The sequence below is a fragment of the Oryza glaberrima genome, chromosome 4 (genome assembly GCF_000147395.1).
Source record: "Oryza glaberrima chromosome 4, OglaRS2, whole genome shotgun sequence".
Lineage (NCBI taxonomy): Eukaryota > Viridiplantae > Streptophyta > Magnoliopsida > Poales > Poaceae > Oryza > Oryza glaberrima.
The window spans coordinates 28,702,515-28,720,499 of record NC_068329.1 but is presented as its reverse complement, the minus strand read 5'-3'; the positions used below and the strand labels follow the sequence as shown (position 1 = coordinate 28,720,499).

The 17,985-nt window shown below is 46.4% G+C and overlaps 3 protein-coding genes and 1 pseudogene across 6 annotated transcripts; 2 read left to right on the top strand and 2 right to left on the bottom strand.

Moving 5' to 3' along the window:
- The first annotated feature begins 1,031 nt into the window (after window positions 1-1,031).
- LOC127771855 (uncharacterized) lies at window positions 1,032-5,790 on the top strand (annotated as a pseudogene).
- Window positions 5,791-6,494: 704 nt separating this feature from the next.
- Window positions 6,495-8,110, top strand: LOC127770463 (uncharacterized). Its single transcript, XM_052296189.1, has one exon. It carries the CDS (start codon window positions 6,530-6,532, stop codon window positions 7,709-7,711), a length of 1,182 nt encoding a protein of 393 aa, XP_052152149.1. The 5' UTR covers window positions 6,495-6,529; the 3' UTR covers window positions 7,712-8,110.
- Window positions 8,111-8,149: 39 nt separating this feature from the next.
- LOC127770462 (DNA polymerase I A, chloroplastic-like) lies at window positions 8,150-15,021 on the bottom strand. Its single transcript, XM_052296188.1, has 12 exons — window positions 14,870-15,021; window positions 13,700-14,429; window positions 12,951-13,148; window positions 11,939-12,606; window positions 11,040-11,463; window positions 10,824-10,919; window positions 10,009-10,101; window positions 9,724-9,918; window positions 9,549-9,641; window positions 9,090-9,302; window positions 8,916-9,005; window positions 8,150-8,765 (listed from the first exon to the last, which is right to left on the bottom strand). The coding sequence occupies exons 1-12, from the start codon at window positions 15,004-15,006 to the stop codon at window positions 8,604-8,606; spliced, it is 3,099 nt and encodes a 1,032-aa protein (XP_052152148.1). The 5' UTR covers window positions 15,007-15,021; the 3' UTR covers window positions 8,150-8,603.
- Window positions 15,022-16,106: 1,085 nt separating this feature from the next.
- On the bottom strand, window positions 16,107-17,163 carry LOC127771947 (protein EPIDERMAL PATTERNING FACTOR 2-like). 4 transcript variants are annotated; one of them, XM_052297902.1, is made up of 3 exons: window positions 16,989-17,163; window positions 16,796-16,881; window positions 16,107-16,697 (listed from the first exon to the last, which is right to left on the bottom strand). In XM_052297902.1, exons 1-3 carry the CDS (start codon window positions 17,098-17,100, stop codon window positions 16,485-16,487), a joined length of 411 nt encoding a protein of 136 aa, XP_052153862.1. In that variant the 5' UTR covers window positions 17,101-17,163; the 3' UTR covers window positions 16,107-16,484. The 4 variants fall into 4 exon arrangements, with proteins under 4 accessions (XP_052153862.1, XP_052153863.1, XP_052153864.1 ...); XM_052297903.1 differs by having other exon boundaries at window positions 16,107-16,694; XM_052297904.1 differs by having other exon boundaries at window positions 16,796-16,872.
- Between the last annotated feature and the right edge of the window lie 822 nt (window positions 17,164-17,985).

Below are 17,985 nucleotides of genomic sequence, written 5' to 3'. Positions count from 1 at the left end.
AGGAATTTGCTAATTTTCCTATTAAAATTCGTTCAAGAAGTTCATACTATAGTGATTAAGCCCTACTCTTGACATAATCCTGGCTCTGCCCCTGGGCGTAGGTGTGATTTTTTACCCATGGGCATGCCCGCCCGAAACCCGTAGACATCGTGGGCAACAGCCAGGTTTCATTTTTTGCTTGTGGGTAACCCATGCCCGACCCGATACATATGTATTAGCTAATTTCGACTTATCTCTTAATTCTTATACCCATTTCTCTTGGTTCATTTGTGATACTAACTAATAATAAGTTGTGATGTAATTCAAATTATTGTTGATAACTAATAATTTGGTAAATTGTTGATTTTATTTCTCTTTGTTAAATTATATATCTTTCGAGTTATTATTCATGTGAGATCTATTGGGTACCCGCCGGGTATATCCGTGCCCGTCGGGCATGGGTACGGGTACAGAGTTTTGCCCGCTAACCTTAGTGGGTAGGGTTTGGGCGGGCAACGACGGGCATGGGTTCGGACATGGTTTTGCTCTACCCATGCCCGACCCGACCCGTTGCCATCCCTAGTTGAGTTGCAGGGACCTAATCACAAACACGTCGCCCCAAAATAATTTGTCGAGATTTGTTGGTAGGATTGAATTCTTTTGAGAACGAAGTAGTTCAGTTGCAGGGGCCTAATCACAAACACGTCGCCCCTACTCTCGCTGTCGTCTCGCCCATTGATTTTCTGATATGCTTCAGCATCGTGAACGTACCTGCTGAGTGTTACTACTTCTTAAAATATATATAAAAAACCTGGTTGAACAATAAATATAAATTTCTTTTGGTTGAAAAAGACACGTTCCAGCATTATAAATCTAAACATAAAAATCTTAATAGTATAAATCTAAACAGATTTTCTACGCAGAGATTAGCAGTACTATATGTTCCTAATATCTCTTATATTTTGATTAATCGCTCTCGCGGCAGCTGATACAGCCCTGCTCACTCACCACCATTATTGTCCATTGTGCTAGTACAGCAGGGGAGAGGACGGATGTCGGCTGCTGTGACTGTGCGTATCGTGGGAGTCAGCCATGTCGCTGTACCGGCGAAGGCTGCGCTGCCGACGGAGCCGATGAAGCTCACCGCGACGGAGGCGCTGTGGCTACGCATCCCGCTCCTGCAACACGTCCTATTCTACGAGAGCGCCGGCAGCAGCTGGCCGCCGTTCGACGGCATCGTCGACTCGCTCCGGTCCTCCCTCGGCGCGACGCTGGCGACCTTCGCCCCGCTCGCCGGCAGGCTCGTCCACCTCGAGGACACCGGCGACGTCGCCATCGTCTGCTCGGCCTCGGACGCGGTGAGGTTCGTGGAGGCGGAGTGCGACGCCGACGTCCGCAGCGTCGCGGGCGGCGGCGGCGACGCGCCCGACGACGACCTGCGGTTGCTGGAGCAGCTCGCCCCGGAGCTCGACATGGGCGAGCTGCCGACGTCGGTGATGGCCGTGCAGTCCACGCGTCTGGTGGGAGGGGTGGCGGTCGGCGTGACGGTGCACCACGGCGTCGCCGAGGGGAAGTCCTTCTGGATGTTCGTGGAGGCGTGGGCGGCGTCGTGCCGCGGCGAGACGCCGGCCGCGACGCCGTGCTTCGACCGCTCGGTTATCAAGTTGCCGGATGGAGAGGCGTTGACCAGGAGCATCTTAAGGAAGTACACGCCGAACTTACCTGTGGTATGTCGGGAAATCATTTTATGGATTTGCTAAATAACATGCGAGAAATTTGAGGATGAAATCTCGTAGATTTTAGATCGTCGGACTCATGCCAAGATTTGTAAATGGACTTCTTTATTTCTAATCTTGGTGAGCTTTTTTTTGTTTTTTTTGGTACCGGCGACATCCCAACTCTTTAGACGATATACAAATAACGGGTTAGGTTGTGATAAGATGAGGAGAGAGGAGGGGGATGATGATGAACATCTAACCGTGCGTGGGTGTACCCGTGGAGTCGTCCCCTCCACACACCCTTCCCCCACGTCCTCCTATATACGTGCATGTATGTATACATACATACATATACATATATATATATATATATATATATATATATATATATATATATATATATATATATATATATAAATTTTATACGTATATATATAAACTTTAAAGAAAAAATATTTCGTGTGTCCGGAAACTGATCGCCCATGCCCTTCCCTGTGTGGCTGATCACCACTTAGCAGTTTCAGAGGGGAGGAGGAAGACAGGGTTTACATGCGTTTAAAGGAATTGTTGTGGGTAATAGAAGATCGATTGGAAATATACAGGAAAATGAAAAATATAGAAAGAGTGGCATGGCTATTCCAATTCTACAGGAAATAAAAACACATAAATTTAAAAGAGGTATAGGTGTTTGGCTACTCCATAAGAAAATCACAAGAATTAATTGTGAAGAAAACGTTTGGCTATAATAGATAAATAGGCATTTGCCTTGGGCTTAAGGGGATTGTAAATAGGCATTTGCCTTGGGCTTAAGGGAATTGGAAAACATGATCTTTTATCAAATGTTTTCAGTTTTCCAAAAAAAAATAAATAAAGGAAGTAGGAATTTTGGAATCCATTTCTTACCATCAAAAGGCTCCAAAGAAAAAAAATATGGGATTTCAATTATTTCAAATTCGTTAAAAAAATTCTTTGCCTTCAAAGGAGCCTAATCTGAACGATCATTGCACATTAGTCCGAAGATTTTGGAATGTTTAAATGGCAATATCAGTTGTTAACAATCTATTGTTTCGCTGCTTATACTTATTAGCTAAAATTTAATTTTAGATTTGTTTTTCAATCACTCAAGATACTTAAAATAGTTTTACTAATAAATTGTTTTATTATTCTTTGGTTGCTATTTGCTAGTAAGTTATAAGGATAAGCATAACAAAGTATAAGCGAACCAATAAAGTTATTAAAGTCTACTAATACAAATTATTGCATCCCAATAAGATATGCGAATGGGGTGCTACCGTTTTCTAGAGATTTTTTTAATCCTTTTTATTTTCTAATTTCAAAAATAAACCCATTCAAAACTTATTTACAAGATTTGGAACTTATTGACCATGCCAGCCGGACTAACGTAGCAAAATAATACTGACACGCTGATCTAAATAGCGTGAAGGCATTGTCTTACATTGACATGTTAGGATAAAACTATCACGCTCGTTGTAGATGATATGTCAGTGTTGTCTTGCCATGCCAGGTAGGTTGACATGGACAAAATGTTTAACTTTAAAATAAATTTTTGATGAATTTATTTTTAAAATAAAAAAGGTTTAAAAATGAAAAAAAATATCGTTTTTGGATGTTGCCTTGATAAGAATACGTCGACATGACAACGCAGGTATCGCCGTCGGCGGCGCCGCCATCGAGTGGAGAAGAAAGCAAGTGGTACTCCCGCCGGACGTTCACCGTGGGCGCGGAGCAGCTCGAACGCCTCAAGAAACCACTGGTGGAGAAACCATCTTTGGTCGGTCGACCAAATCCCACAATAGTCCCGGTTCCGCTAAAATCCGGGACTAAAAACGATTTTTAGTTCCGGTTAAAAAAATTTTGATCTTTAGTCTCGGTTGGTGTTACTAACCGGGACTAAAAATGATTTTTAGTCCCGGTTCATCCCCTGTCAGATATATGTCAGGGGGTCGAGGATCTTTAGTCCAGGTTTATACTACCAACCGAGACTAAAGATTACCACTTTAATCCCGGTTGGTAATACCAACTAGGAGTAAAGATCTTTACTCCCGGTTGGTATTACCAACCAGGACTCAAGATCGATCTTTAGTCCCGGTTGGAGTTATCAACCGGGAGTAAATATTTCTCTCCCACATCTGATCGGTTAAGTCCCAGACAAATATTTAGATAAGATTGGAACATCCGGATCCCCTCTCTTCCTCTTCTCAGATCCAATCCTCTTCCTCCTCCCCTCCCCTCTCTTCTCCTCCTCCCCTTCCTCTTCTCCTCCTCCCCTCTCCTCCCTCCCATCAGCCGGCCCTTCCTCCTCCTCTCAACTCCCTCTTCCATCAGCCGGCCGGCGGCGGGGAGGCGGGCGGCGGGTGGCGACGACGCGGCCGCGCCCGGGGAGGCGGGCGGCGGCGCAGCGCGGCCGCGGGCGTGGAGGCGGGCGGCAGCGCGGCCGCGCGCGTGGAGGCAGGCGGCGGCGCGGCCGCGTGCGTGGAGGTGGGCGCGTGCAGGCGGCTGGCGGGCGGCGGGCGGCGGCGGCTCGTTTGCTTCTTTTTTTTTTTGTAATTTGTGTTTCACTAGATGTATATTTTTTTAGATTTTGTGATTCATTGCATAGATGTATAATTTGTATAATCTGTGATGTATTTAATTTGTATGTAGTTTTTTAGGATTTGTGATGTATTTGATCTGTGTGTAGAATTTGTGATGTATTTGATCTGTGTATATAAGTAACTTAATATTTGAGATGTTGATTTGGGGATGTGCATCCCATTTGATTCGGGAGAAAATATAGGGATTAACACTAGCCATTAGCAAATCAACAATAAAATAAAAAAAAGTATCTCGAGGAACTATCGCTTCCCCTCTTTAGTCCCGGTTGGTAACACCTGGTTGGTGTTACCAACCGGGACTAAAGATCGATATTTAGTCCCGGTTATTTGAACCGGGACTAAAGATAGCGATCTTTAGTCCCGGATTCGTAGCGAGGTTCTAAACCGGGAGTAAAAAGCATTTTTCCACCAGTGAACGCATCGTCCGAGACGGCGAAGCCCACGGCGCACCACCGCGTCGGCCACCGTCCAGCTTCGTCGCCCTCGTCGCGACGGTCTGGACGCTCCTCGTCCGGTCCAAGTCCAAGACATCCGCCGCGGACGACGCCGAGGCGTTCCTCTTCTTCTTCGCCGACTTCCGCCGAGCGGCTCGACCCTCCCGTCGACGCCAGGTACTTCGGCACGTGCCTCACCGGGTGCTTCGTGGCGCTCCCAGCGCGCGACCTCCTCCACGGCGACGGCCAGTGGCGAAGCCAGGATTTAGAGATGGGGGGTGCCATCTACGAGACGTGGTAATTCACTTAAGGTTCAGTGAACAGTGATTTTGTAGTGTTGATGCATGATCGGTAACTCGATATCATACATGTTACAGCGATTAGCTACAAGAGAGAACAAGAACCCATATATCATGATTCGCCAATTTAAAATTCAGTAATATTTTTAATATATGGATGATTGAACAGTTTGTTCCATTAATTGGAGTCTTGCAATCACTTCTAAAATGATAAATCAGTTAGCTAAGTCATTTCATAAGTCAGTTATCCTATATCCTATATAGTTAGTCTCATCTGTAACTAATGATATAATTAATAGCTAGATTATAAGTGCTAATCATCCTTGGGAGAAGAGAGGGGAGGAGAGGTCACATAGGGGTTAGGGGGGTGTTGGCCCTCCCTGGCCCCTACGGTGGCTTCGCCACTGGCGACGGCGCACTGGCGGCCGCCGCGTCGGCGATCCAGGAGGAGATCCGGAGGATGGCGGATGACCCGCTGGCCTTGTGGGATTTCTTTAGCCTGAACAGCAGGGCGGCCTATGAGAAGGTGGCGACCATGTCCGGATCGCCGGGGTTCTGCCCGTACGACGTCGCTGACTTTGGGTGGGGGAAGCCGAGATGGACGGTGCCGGCGAGGATGAACCACGACGGCCAGATGGCGCTGGCCCGCGCCGGCGACGGCCGCGGGGTGCAGGTGTCGGTGTCGTTGCTGCAACCGAAACAGATGGACGCTTTCAAGTCGCGTTTCCTCGAGCTACTGGGATAAGATGACCGATAGTTCATGCCATTTAGGCATCTAGTACTAGACTCATATTATGCATATCTTATTTTCCTCTACTGCATGGACTCAAGACAATATTTGGCTGGCTGGCTGGCTGGCTCACCCTGTTTGTTATCCTTTCATGGACGTAGTATAATAATGAGATAATCTCATGTTTGCCAATGTCTTAGTATATAATACTACGTCTGTTTTTTAATCTATAATGCCGTCGATTTTTTATAAACATTTGGCCATTCGTTTTATTCAATTTTTTTACAAATATAAAAATTAAGTCATGATTAAATAACATTTGACGATAAATCAAGTAAAAAAAATGATAATTACATAATTTTTTTTTGGGAAATTACATAAATTTTTTTAATAACATAAATGGTCAAACGTATAAAAAAATCAACGGTGTCATATATTAAAAAATGTAAAGAATAGTAATCAGTAAACCTGTTTTTCCCGGTGAATATAAGGGCAAACTACTGTCACGGTTCGCACTTCGCAGGCTGGGGAAATGCGAGGAACGCCGATTGGAAGGCCGCGTGAACTACTTTTAATAAAGGCCCACTTAAAACAAAGTTAGCCCAACACTATTCATTTACTCTGGGTGTTGGATGCGGGCCAAAGTTAGCCCAACCAAACAGCTTGAAGTGGATCTTTACTTTTGTGGATAGGAATAAGTTCATCTGAGATCCCTTAAATCGATTCCTCACCACGGACGTCCGTCCTGGAATCCATGGCGCTGCGGCGTTTCGCCGTCGCCGGCCGCGTCCTCCTCCACCGTGTGGAATCCCTTCCACCTCCGCGCCCGCCGCTCGCGTTCCTCTCCTCCGAATCCCGCGGCCACCTCGTCCGCCGCTTCTCCACCCCCTCTTCCACCCCACCGCACTTCATGGTCCAGTACCTCGTCTCCAAGTGCGGCCTCTCGCCGGCGGCCGCCGCCAAGGCCGCCCCGCGGTTCGCCCACCTCGACTCGGCGTCCAGGCCCGACGCCGCGCTCGCCTTCCTCCGGTCTCAGGGCCTCACCCGCGCGCAGGTCCGCGAGGTCGTGTCGTGGAAGCCGGAGCTGCTGCTCAGCGACGTCGACGCCACCCTCGACCCCAAGTTCCGCGCCGTCCGCGCGCTCGGCCTCGGCCGCGCCGACATCGCGCGCCTCTTCGCCCTCTACCCGCCGGCGCTCACCTACGGCATCCACACCAACCTCCTCCCGCGCGTCCTCTTCTGGATCGACTTCCTGGGGTCCGCCAAGTTACTGATGAAATGGCTCGCCAAGACGTGGCTGCTCCGGTACAGCGTCGACGCCCTCCTCCGCAACCTCTCCACGCTCCGATCCCTCGGCGTCCAGCAGAGCCGCATCACCACCACGGTGCGGATGCAGCCGACGCTGATCACGCAGACGCCGGCCAGGTTCCAGAAGCTGGTCGGCCGCGTCGAGGCGTGCGGCGTCCCGCCAAGCTCCGGGATGTACATGTGGGCCTTCTTCGCGCTGCACAACGTCAGCGAGGGCAGCTTCCGTGCCAAGAAGGCGGCCGTGGTGGGAGCCGCGGGCTGCACGGAGGAGGAGTTCGACGCCATGTTCCGCCGCGCGCCGTGCCTCGTGTTCGTGCCCGCGGCGCTGCTGCGGCGGAAGGTGGAGTTCCTGATGGCGGAGGCCGGGTGCGACGCGACGCACATCGTCACCAACCCCGTGCTGCTGACGCTGAGCCTCGGCAAGCGGATGGCGCCGCGGTGCCGCGTCGTGGAGGCGTTGCGGTCCAGGGGCGTGGGCATCGGGAAGAAGGCGAACCTGGGGAGCGTGATGAGATATCCGGAGGACAAGTTCGTGGAGCGGTACGTACTCAGGTACAAGGAAGAGGTACCTGAACTCCTCGAGCTGTATCCTCCCCGACTTTGCAAGGGAAGCTCGCAGACACGGTGACATTTCTGCGAGGTTGTGTTGTGTTACATCCATAGGTTGAGCTTGTTGTTAAGGGTACATTATTATTGAAGAAGTGTAAAACATTCGATTCTGAAATATCTACCCATTTCGTGTTTCACATATTGGGTCTGTAAAACATTCGATTCTAAAATTTCTGCCCGTTTCTTCGGGTTAATTCTAAAATAATTAACCCTTCTTCTTTTGGGGGAGATAGCAGGTGTGAGTGTGTGACTGACCAGTTTCATGTCATTTGTTTCAAATTCATGATCAATATTAGATAATTTAATCTTTTTCATCATAGGTTCATTGTTACCGTCGCTTTTACACTTTTCGATTTGAGGTTGGTCTTCGGACTTTGTGGGCCATGTGGCATCCGGCCATTTTAAGGATGGAGTTCCCCCTGGCTATATTCAGGTATTCATTCAGCTAACCACAATATGTCCAAATAATGTAGAGAGTAACAGGTTGAGGAACGTTCATCAAACAAGCTGCGGTGTGTAGTAGCAGAGTCAGACATAAGCAGAATTGGTCAGCTAACCTAATACTACATCAGCATGCTAAACAAATCTTATAAACAACGCATGCCTAGTTTTTCCTACTTCCCTCCAAGAGTCCAGTCTCCAGATTACTACACGTGACACAAAAATGACATTCCTACTTGGAAGAATGTGGAAGTCAAGCTATTCAACCTACATTGTACAGTGCCTTCGCTGCAGACTGCTCATTGCCCTGGTTAGCCGAATGGTTATGCATGCCTCCCGGACACCAGGGCAAACCTCTGTTCTGGCAGCTCATACCAGCTGAGAACATATTTCATCGTTGAGTTTGAAGCACTCCCGAGATGCAACTATGCAGCCTTTGGAGTTAATTGGGGAAGAGACGATATGGCAACCTACTTGGCTGCATACCAATTCTGCGCACACTTGGCATCAACAGCCAGTTCAACATTCAAGATGTTGGTGCCGTAGAAGGGCTTGGACATGCATTCAACCACAATCGACTTGGCCAGATCGGCAGATTCCGTAGGCCCTTCCAGTATCACTTCATCGTGCACCTGAAAGACGGAGCTATCAGTTCTGCATGGTGTTACACCTAACGGATAGAGGGAAACCAGATAATACTGCGAACCTATCAAGAAACAATTAAGATCCACAACTAAAGGCTACCAGCATCTAGCCATTAATCATGCCCAATTGTTTTGTACCTGCAAGAGAAGCCTCCAACCGAGTTCCTTAAGACGAGCATTCCGATCTATCTCGAGCATAGCACACATAGCAACATCTGCTGCGCTGCCCTGTGAAGTTACAAAACACTACAATTTCAGCATAGAAGAGACACTACCAAGCACAACTTTTGAGTTGTCATAGACGGTAATGACCTGTACTGGTGCATTGATAGCAGCTCGCTCAATGTGACCCCTTTGACCAGAAGTTGCATGAGCCATGTTAGGAAAGCGGCGCGACCGCCCGAGCAAAGTGTAAACTTCACACTTCTCCTGCGCTAATTCTTTTTGTTTCATTTGCCAAGCTAAAACCTCTTTTCTATCCCTGTACCAGAGTTTCAGGGTATCCTTTGCTTCCTTGACAGAGACCTGCCAAGGGAAGAAATTATAGATGTGCAGTGATCTTTGAAAACAGCGACGGAAAGTACAGGGGACTGCATCTTTTTACATTAATAGGAGAGCAGTTGTACAATGCTTCAACAGTAAATATAACAAGTATGACTAATGGTCTGTGCAAGCTGTTTATGGTTCCCAGATGGTCAGTCAAAGCGGGTAACAAGTGAAGTGCGTACTTAAGCTAGTAAAGAATCAGGTATGTTCATAACAAGTTCATACCTTCCAATCTCGAGCAAGCCCAACAGGTGTTTTTCCATATGCAATGGAGAAATTAAGCATTTTAGCTTTCCGCCTCTCAGCGCCAAAGGCATCCTAAATCACAAATAGAACATATAACTTTATTTGATTCTGCATAAATACATGACTCTTAAAAATACTATTGGAGCTGTGGTACCTTCAACAAGGGCACAGGAGGTTTCTCTTGGCCAGGTTGAGGATGCCATTCAAGAAGTACTTTCTTTTCTTCAACAGCATCACGGATATGCTGGTACATGTTCATAGCTGTCCTGGAATGGAAGTCACCACCAGCTTTGAAAGCATCTAACATGCTTTTACAACTAGCAAGATGTGCCAAGATCCTGAGCTCCAGCTAAACAGAAAAAAAAAAACCCTTTATTCACTTGTGCTAGTGCAAAATTATTCTGGAACTTTGTTGAGCATCAGCCAACATACAACATACCTGACCATAATCAGCAACGATGAGAGAGTTCCCTGGAGCTGCAACAAAAGCTTGACGGATTTTATACCGATCCTTTTCCAGTGCAGGTTGATTCTACAATGCAGAAATTAGATCCAGAGTTCAACATATTATTTGGGCGATGATATCACAACTCACAATATGATACAATATGGTGATTACTACACCACCTAAATAAACTGGTCCATATTTTACAGCATTTAGAACAAACGATTCCCATCTAGAAAATGTCAAATAATGCAAGAAAAAAAGATTAGATTATTCATCGTTAACATTAAATTCATTGAAAAATCTGTCCTTAGTTTCAAAATTAATATTTGGTACACCCATTCATCGACTTAGTAGCAAAAATGGATCAATGACCACTGGTAGCTTAGCTTGTCTCATTTTATTCATTAAGTAAATTATGTTAACTGATGAATGCATCAATGTCTAAGAAACCATCACAGTACTTCGCTCTCAGCAGTTACAGTATGTATGCGTGTTAAGACACACAAACAAATAAAACACGCATGGTGCACATGTGTAGACCAGTGCTTTAATAACCATTTTAGACAGATCAAAATTTCGGTTAGTTTTCACTAAGTTGACCCAATTCACGTATATTGGACTGTGAAAATAATCCACAGCCTGGCATTAGCAGATTTTAAAATCCATACATGAACCCATTGATTTGTTTATACAAGAGTGAATTATGATTGAAGTTAGGAAGAAAATTCTTTGATAACTATTAGTTTCTCAGCTTCATAATACCCTTATTTATTTATTTATTTAAAAAAACATAAATGAAAAGTCACCTGTAAATTTGGTGTTCTTGCTGACAGACGCCCTGTTTCTGTATTTATATTTAATGAACAGTGGATCCGCCCCTCGTCACATGATATATGATTCCCCTATCAAAAAGTAATAGGAGATAAATAACATTAAGAACTGGACATATAGCTTAAGGTTATGGTAGTTGATGGTAGCCACTCAAGCCTAACTGCTACAGATGGGGTCAGCTCACTGCTCACCTGTAAGGGAAGAATAAAGTTGGATATCAACGAGTCAATAGAACAAATCTCACAGAGAGCCGCAATGGCATGGCATGCTTCCTTTCCTTTCTTTCCTCCTCCAAATGCTTCATATGCAGTTCCATAAGAGGCAGTGTCGTTTAGATCATGCTCAGAAATTTCTGAATCACCACTGTCATCATCCTCTACATCATCTGTTGTGTAAACAAGATCAGTTGGCAGTTTACCAGCCAAACTTCTCAATGCATCTCCACTTACTGAAGGCCAGCCACTTGCAGTAAATAGATCAGTTTTCAGATCTTCCACAATGCTGAAAAGTTCAATAGTACGATACTTTGGAGTTTTCTTGCCCTCTGCAATAAGGCTTCCATCATTTGGTACTTTAATAGTTCTACTCTTTGGCAAAGTTTCACCAGGTTTGCATCTGCACATATATTAAGAGCATCAAAACTTCTGTGCAAGAAATGTCTACAAGAGATAAAAAAGAAAAGGACAGAAGGTTCCATTTAACTCTTTTGTTTCATTGATACATGGAAACACATATTATACCTAGTTACAATCCAAGACCCAAAACATATGAACTACAAAAGTTTCTACTTTCTAGAATAGTAGGTAAACTGAAATCTGCTCCCTTTTTTTTTTTTTTTTGTTCTGCATTCAGTAAACACAACACAGGGTACTGTTTTATTTTAAAATAGAAGGAATTATTCATGCAAGCTCAATATATGAAGTTGATTTGCTAAGCAAGGTCACCTTCTACAATATAGACATATTTAGAGTTTGCTATCATAATTACCATCTAACCTAGTGGATGTCCTGGATAAGAATGCATAGAATTATGTATACAAGGACCAAAAACATGTATTTAGTAAGAGACTGCAGCAGACTGAGGGTTGTACCTATTCTCTATACCACCAAAGAACAGTTGGCGAATCTGAGTATCACTGTTCACGTTCATGTATTTTGCATCAGGACAATATTTAGATGCCCATTTCCGAAATTTATCCGCAGCTAGTTTTCGCTGTGCAACAGCAACCTTTTCAATTTCTGAAAGGTAACCACGGTCGACTAGCATTCCAGCTGTTTCCATCTTGACAAGAAGGGCACCAAAAGGACGCCAATACTCCTCGTAGAAATCATACATTGAACCTCTAGGGCAACCATCAAAAGTCCAGTGCTTTTTTTCCAGCTTGCTTTTCAAACTTTCATAAAGTCGTAAGGTACTCATTGAATCTAATGAAGAATAACAGATCCACATTTCTCTGTCATCCCTTTGTAATACTTCGACAGGCTCCATAGAGATAATTTTCCCTGCAGATCCATCCTTTTTAATCTTTTTCCAACCAAAGATGGTTTTCATTGATCTCTTTCCAATCTTTTGTAATTCCTTTGGTACAACACCCATGACCCTGTGATCATTTGTAAGTCCTTCAAGTGAATATCCTCCATCCATTCTTCTTGAAGAGTCCCAAAGTCGTGCAAGATGCATCGTATCAGCATGAAACCCAGCAACTTTGATTCCATAGTTCTCTATGACATGGCTATCAAAACTATAGTTGTGCCAAACCTACATGAGAAAATCAGGACATCTGTTTAGAAAACTTGCAAAGATGCTAGCGGTAGTAGAGATGCAATCCTATAATTCCTAGAAGTTCAAAGAAGTATCAAAACTTTAGTCAGGGATTCAGAAAAAAACATAGCATCAACCTAAGCTGTAGTAGAAAATTAACATGCAAGTCTGCATTAAATGTGTAATATAAACATTTCACTGTATTGTAAACAATATTCTAGTTCACAGTTCCATTTATATTGTTTGTCTGTATTAGTAACACAAAAGAAGGGAAAGCAGACAACCCTAGATAGTAGATTCGCTACTTCCCACATAAGAAAAACAAGGACACAAAGCCACACCTTCCTGATTGAGGGATCCTCGAAAAATGGAGCAAACTCCATGAGGACATCTCGCCCACCATCCAGCACGTCCACCCAAATGCATGTTTTTCCATTTCCAAAATCAGCTTCTGCATCAGAGTTGCCAGAGTAGATGCTAAAGCAAATGACCTCTCCATGGCTAACTGGTGTCTCTTGTTTAACATCAATATTAGCTACCTGCATAACAGTGTGCTCTCCTGAATTATAATAAACTAACAAGAAGTCAATTGGCACAAAATACAGAACATTTTACATAATTTGATTGCCAGGTAACTATTGAATCAAGATGGTAAAAGAGATCATCATTGCGATTTCATTATTTGTGAGACCTATTTTGCCCTTAAGTTGTCATTGATATTGTATTCACTCATAACAAAGAGTAAGAGCAGCAAAACAAACAGGCATGCAACACAATGCTTCACAGCTTAAGACCTAAGATTGGCAAACTTGCAGAAAAAGCAAAACAAACTTGCACTAAACAGAACTAGATTTCTCAAAGAGAAGCATAAGTAGTACTATTTCAACTATGAAAGATGGGATGTGGGGTTGTGGAGCCATGTGTTGATCATCTCACAGAAAAGCGGGTAGACAGGTAGATACAGGTAAACTTTTTAGAGTTAGTGCCTAACTGAAAATGTTAGTACACATCATACGATGACAGGTGATGCGAATTAGCCACTTTATACAGACATAAAAAAATCAATCAATGAGGGGTTTTCATTCCATACCTCTGTGTCACATGCATGAATAAAGTTTTTGTACTTTGAAGTAAGCAATTGAACAACACTCCTAGCTGACTTCACATTGTCAACCACCAGAACTTTGTCGTACACAGTAGCAAGTGCCTTCCTCGCATCTTTAGACTCCTTGGACATGGGTGCCTTAGCTGGAGAATCTTGTACTGTATTCTTGGCTGTGCATTCATGTTCATCTCCATCATAACCATCCCTAGCTTTGTCATCAAACTGCAGGCTTGTCTCGACTTTAGAGATCTTCAGAACGGAAGCATCAATCTTAGAATCTGGTTGCCATTGAGTCTTCAGTTCAGAGCCACTAGACCTGTTGAGTGGTTTAATGTCATCGTTAACAACACTGGTCAGTGCTGACACAGCACTTGCAGCTTGATTCCTCGTGTTATGCTTTGCCAACTCCATGTTAGCATGCCTATTTGCAAGAGAATTAGGAGTCATTCTTTCTCTTACATTGTACAATGAAGAATAGTTGGAACTTTTGTGATCTTCCAAAGGTTCGTGATGAAGAATTCCTGCTCGTAGATGAGTAGAACCTTTATAAATAGTGTTTCCCACGTTATTCCTGGTTTTGATCGAGGATATCCTCTTGCTCTCCTCAACCCATTCTTGTGCATTACTTTGCACATTGAAGTTGGTATACACTCCAATTTTGAAAGCACTGTTGTCGGTAACTCCAAGGCCCGAGCTACTATGCGAGTAGTCCTGCCTAACAATAAGAACATTCCTAATGTGAGAGATGGAACCAGAATGCCACATGCTTAATAACCATTTGACTACTATGAACATTTTATGAACACACTATCATTTGACAGGAAGTAGCAAAGTTTAGCCAAACACTACTAGGTGCAATTGTTCAAGTTCCTAAAAGGCATAGGACGTTCACAGCAAGGAATACTTACTCACTCATCCCTGGATTAGTTCATTATTAATCCAGAACACAGCACAAGGTTTGAAAAACAAATAGTATCAACAGCACAACGACCAGGAGCATTGGGCTGAACCTAAACCGGCATCCAAACCATCGCGCGTGAACCTCGAATCGAATGAGTAGTACCACTACCAACACTCAACCACGCATCCAATACGCACGAAACTCACCGAACAAATCACAAAATCAGCAACCAACCAACACAGGAACACAGCTACCTTCCGCCTCCGATGAACGGCGAGCGGCCGCGGCGGCCGCCGCGGCAGCGGAAGGGCGACGGCGCGGCCCAGAGAGGCGCGGAGCACGGGCACCGCCGCAGCTGCGCGGGCGCCGGCGCCGGGGCCGGAGCGGCCATCGCTATGGAGCTCACCAGCCGCCTCAGCCTCCCCCCTCCCCTCCCTCCTCCCCCTCCCCCTCCCGCTAGCCCACCGCACCCACACCCGAAGCCACCGGGCGCCGTCTTGGGCGACTCCGACGCGGCTACCGCTCGGAGCAGCAGCAGGCGGCGGCGGCGGCGCACGCGGGCATCAGGGCCACTCGACTCGACGAGGAGGAGGCGGGCGGCGCGGCGCGGCGAGAGGAGGGAGACGAAGCGAGGAGAGCTCGGGTTCGCAGAGTTTGGAGAGGAGTGGGAGGGGGATAGAGGAAGGGTTTACGGCAGCAACGGCGCGGCTGGAAAGCGGAAGTGGAAGGGGATTTTCGTTCTTTTTCGCTACGCGCACACGGTGGCGGCCACCAAAACGTTTCACAATCTTGTTGTTTTGCGTGTCTGTGAGTGGTACACGTCGGCAGGCAGAGGTAGGTGCCTCTGTCACTGACATGTGGGTCCGACGAATCATGGACCCACTTGTCAGTGACAAAGGCACGATGTCTTTTAAAGCAGAGAGTATCTCAATCCCGGCAAGCGTGGGCGTTACTGGTTTTTTGGTGGGCTCAACGAAAGATGTTGGAGCGTTAGTTTAGTTTTGTGGACTGTCTTTCGCTGGAGTCGGAGTCAAGCTTAGCTGATTGGTCGATCAGTTTCTTCATGTCTTCAACATGCATGCATGTGCTGAAAGATTATTCAACAACAAAGGGCGCAAGGAATTATAGGAGTGTAATTTTTTTTGGAAGCTTGTGCTTTTGTTCGTACACCATCTGTCCCAAAAATACATATGGAGTCTATCCACGATTCAAGGTATGAACCACCTAGGATATTCTTTTCAGCTTGACAGTTTCTTATCGAAATTCACAAAGCTTCTTATCTAAAATGAAATTTGATCGATCCTTCTTCAGCTGACCCGGAAAAGAAAAAAAAACACGATGCATTTTTACTTGGCGATCTCCAATTTTATAGGAAGAGGGTGGCATCTCAATCCCTAATTCAATTCGTACGAAGAAAGTGACCCTTGAACAAATTGAGATGCTGATTGAAAGTAAAATAAAATTGCAGGCTTATAATTTAACCTGAACAATCCTTCGAAAGCTGATTTATCCGTGCAATACATGCGTAGAAGAAAAAGGAACTCTTACTAAATCAATCTAGAAGCACACAGCTTTTGTTAGAGCGCGCGCGTCTCCGATACATTCCTACTGAAAAAGAAAAAAAAAATCTGACCTGACATCCCAAAATTCTCTAGCTAATGAACCCTGCACTTCTGCAGTACACATAAGTACTAGCTAAGCTAGCTAATTAACGACGACGACGACGACTCTTAATTTACAAACACGTAGCCTAGCTAGCTCGTAAATAACACCAGCGTCACGGCTTTGCATGCAAGCGATCGAGGTATCAGCTGAAATGCATGGCACGACACTGCTCGTTGGTGTCTCTCATGAGATTGATCGAGGTAGCTAGCTGGAGGGCACAGGGTAGCACTTGCCCTTGCACATGCAGCGGTACACCATCGGGCACGGCTCCGCGATGGAGCACTTGAAGCTCACCATGACGCGGTTGCACGGCGAGCAGGCGCCGCACGCGTGCGAGCAGTCCGGCAGGCTCGACCCCGTCGCGCGCACCTCCTCCTGCAGGACGCCGCGGCCGACGTTGTTCCCAGCTGTGGCCTGCTGCGCATGCACGAGACATGGATCAAAGAGAAGATGAATATATTGGTTAGTTTTTATATACATGGGTGATATGGGCAATCGACGACATGCATATATACCTGTGGTGAGATCACAAGTGTCGCAGTAGCGCTGATCTTTTCGTCTTGTGCACCATGCACCGGTGTTACTACATCATCTGTGGAAACTAATTTAGGAGATATCAAGTAAGCACATTCGGTAAGTGCAAATTAACCAATTGTGCTTATAAACATACAGTCACTGAGTCGCATACTACTAGATATCTCAACTTACAGGGGGGCGATCTGATGCCATCGCCGGTGGCAGCAAGAAGCAGGACGACTGCGAGTATGAGAAGGATGCGGTGGTGACCTCGGGCGTCAGCAAGAGTAGCGTGCCTCCTCATCTCGGCTTCTCAAGCAGAAGATCGAGCTAGCTAGAACAGCTACGCACAAAGGGCATGCAAGCTGAAGGCTCGAAGGAATCAGAGGAGGACGCAAGAACACACGCATATATATACACACGAACGAACGCGATCGAGTATATGTGTGTGCAGCCATTGATGAGCGACGCAGCGGCGGCAGCGCGCGTCTTTGATTGTGCTTCACATGATCCCCGGCACGGATCACATGGATTCAATGACGGGCCCCCTGCGTGAGCGTGACGCGCCCGGCCGCCTCCTGCATATGCCCCCTGCCGCTGCCGGGTTCGCAGGCGACTAGCGGCAGCTCGAGGCCTCGAGACTAATTAACACCATCGGGTTCGCCTCGCCTGCGCCCGCTCGCTCTGCATGCACGGGACCAGTGCGCGCCCACTCGCCCAGCAAACCAGATACACGCGCGCGTACGGCGCCGCGACGTGCGCGACCCCTCGCTAGTTTATCCGCGGGCACGGCGCATGGCGGTGGGGGGCGCAGCGCGCGGGAGTTCGAATCGCACACCTGCGGGACCGACGGAACGGTGACACTGCGCGCGCATGCATGCGTATGCGTCGTGCAGACAGGCGGTTCGTGATCGAGCGGATCGGGCGGTGGGGCGGTGTGGAGTGCGGGGGAGCGGGAGCATATGCTGTTGCCATGAATGAAGTAGGTCATTTATTCTTTCTACGTACTGCATCGTGCGAGTACGTGATGCGAGCTAGTGCTACAGTTGGTGAGTTGGAGTACTCACTGCCGACGCATGAGAGCTCCGCCTGTCGTGTAGCTCAGCTCTAGTCAGCTCGTCACGGCATGAGATCAGCGTGAGACGCAGACGAGACCAGCTGCCTGTGCGCCGCTGCCTGCCCGCTGCGC

Excerpts from the sequence above, each read along its gene's own strand:
- LOC127770463 (XM_052296189.1), top strand. The coding sequence starts at position 6,530 with ATGGCGCTGCGGCGTTTCGCCGTCGCCGGCCGCGTCCTCCTCCACCGT.
- LOC127770462 (XM_052296188.1), bottom strand. The coding sequence starts at position 15,006 with ATGGCCGCTCCGGCCCCGGCGCCGGCGCCCGCGCAGCTGCGGCGGTGC. Across the intron at positions 13,149-13,699 it reads TTCATGCATGTGACACAGAG|GTAGCTAATATTGATGTTAA; the intron begins GTATGGAATGAA and ends ACTGTTATGCAG. Across the intron at positions 11,464-11,938 it reads TTTGGTGGTATAGAGAATAG|ATGCAAACCTGGTGAAACTT; the intron begins GTACAACCCTCA and ends ATATATGTGCAG.
- LOC127771947 (XM_052297902.1), bottom strand. The coding sequence starts at position 17,100 with ATGAGGAGGCACGCTACTCTTGCTGACGCCCGAGGTCACCACCGCATC. Across the intron at positions 16,882-16,988 it reads TGGCATCAGATCGCCCCCCT|TTTCCACAGATGATGTAGTA; the intron begins GTAAGTTGAGAT and ends CTCCTAAATTAG. Across the intron at positions 16,698-16,795 it reads CACTTGTGATCTCACCACAG|CAGGCCACAGCTGGGAACAA; the intron begins GTATATATGCAT and ends GTGCATGCGCAG.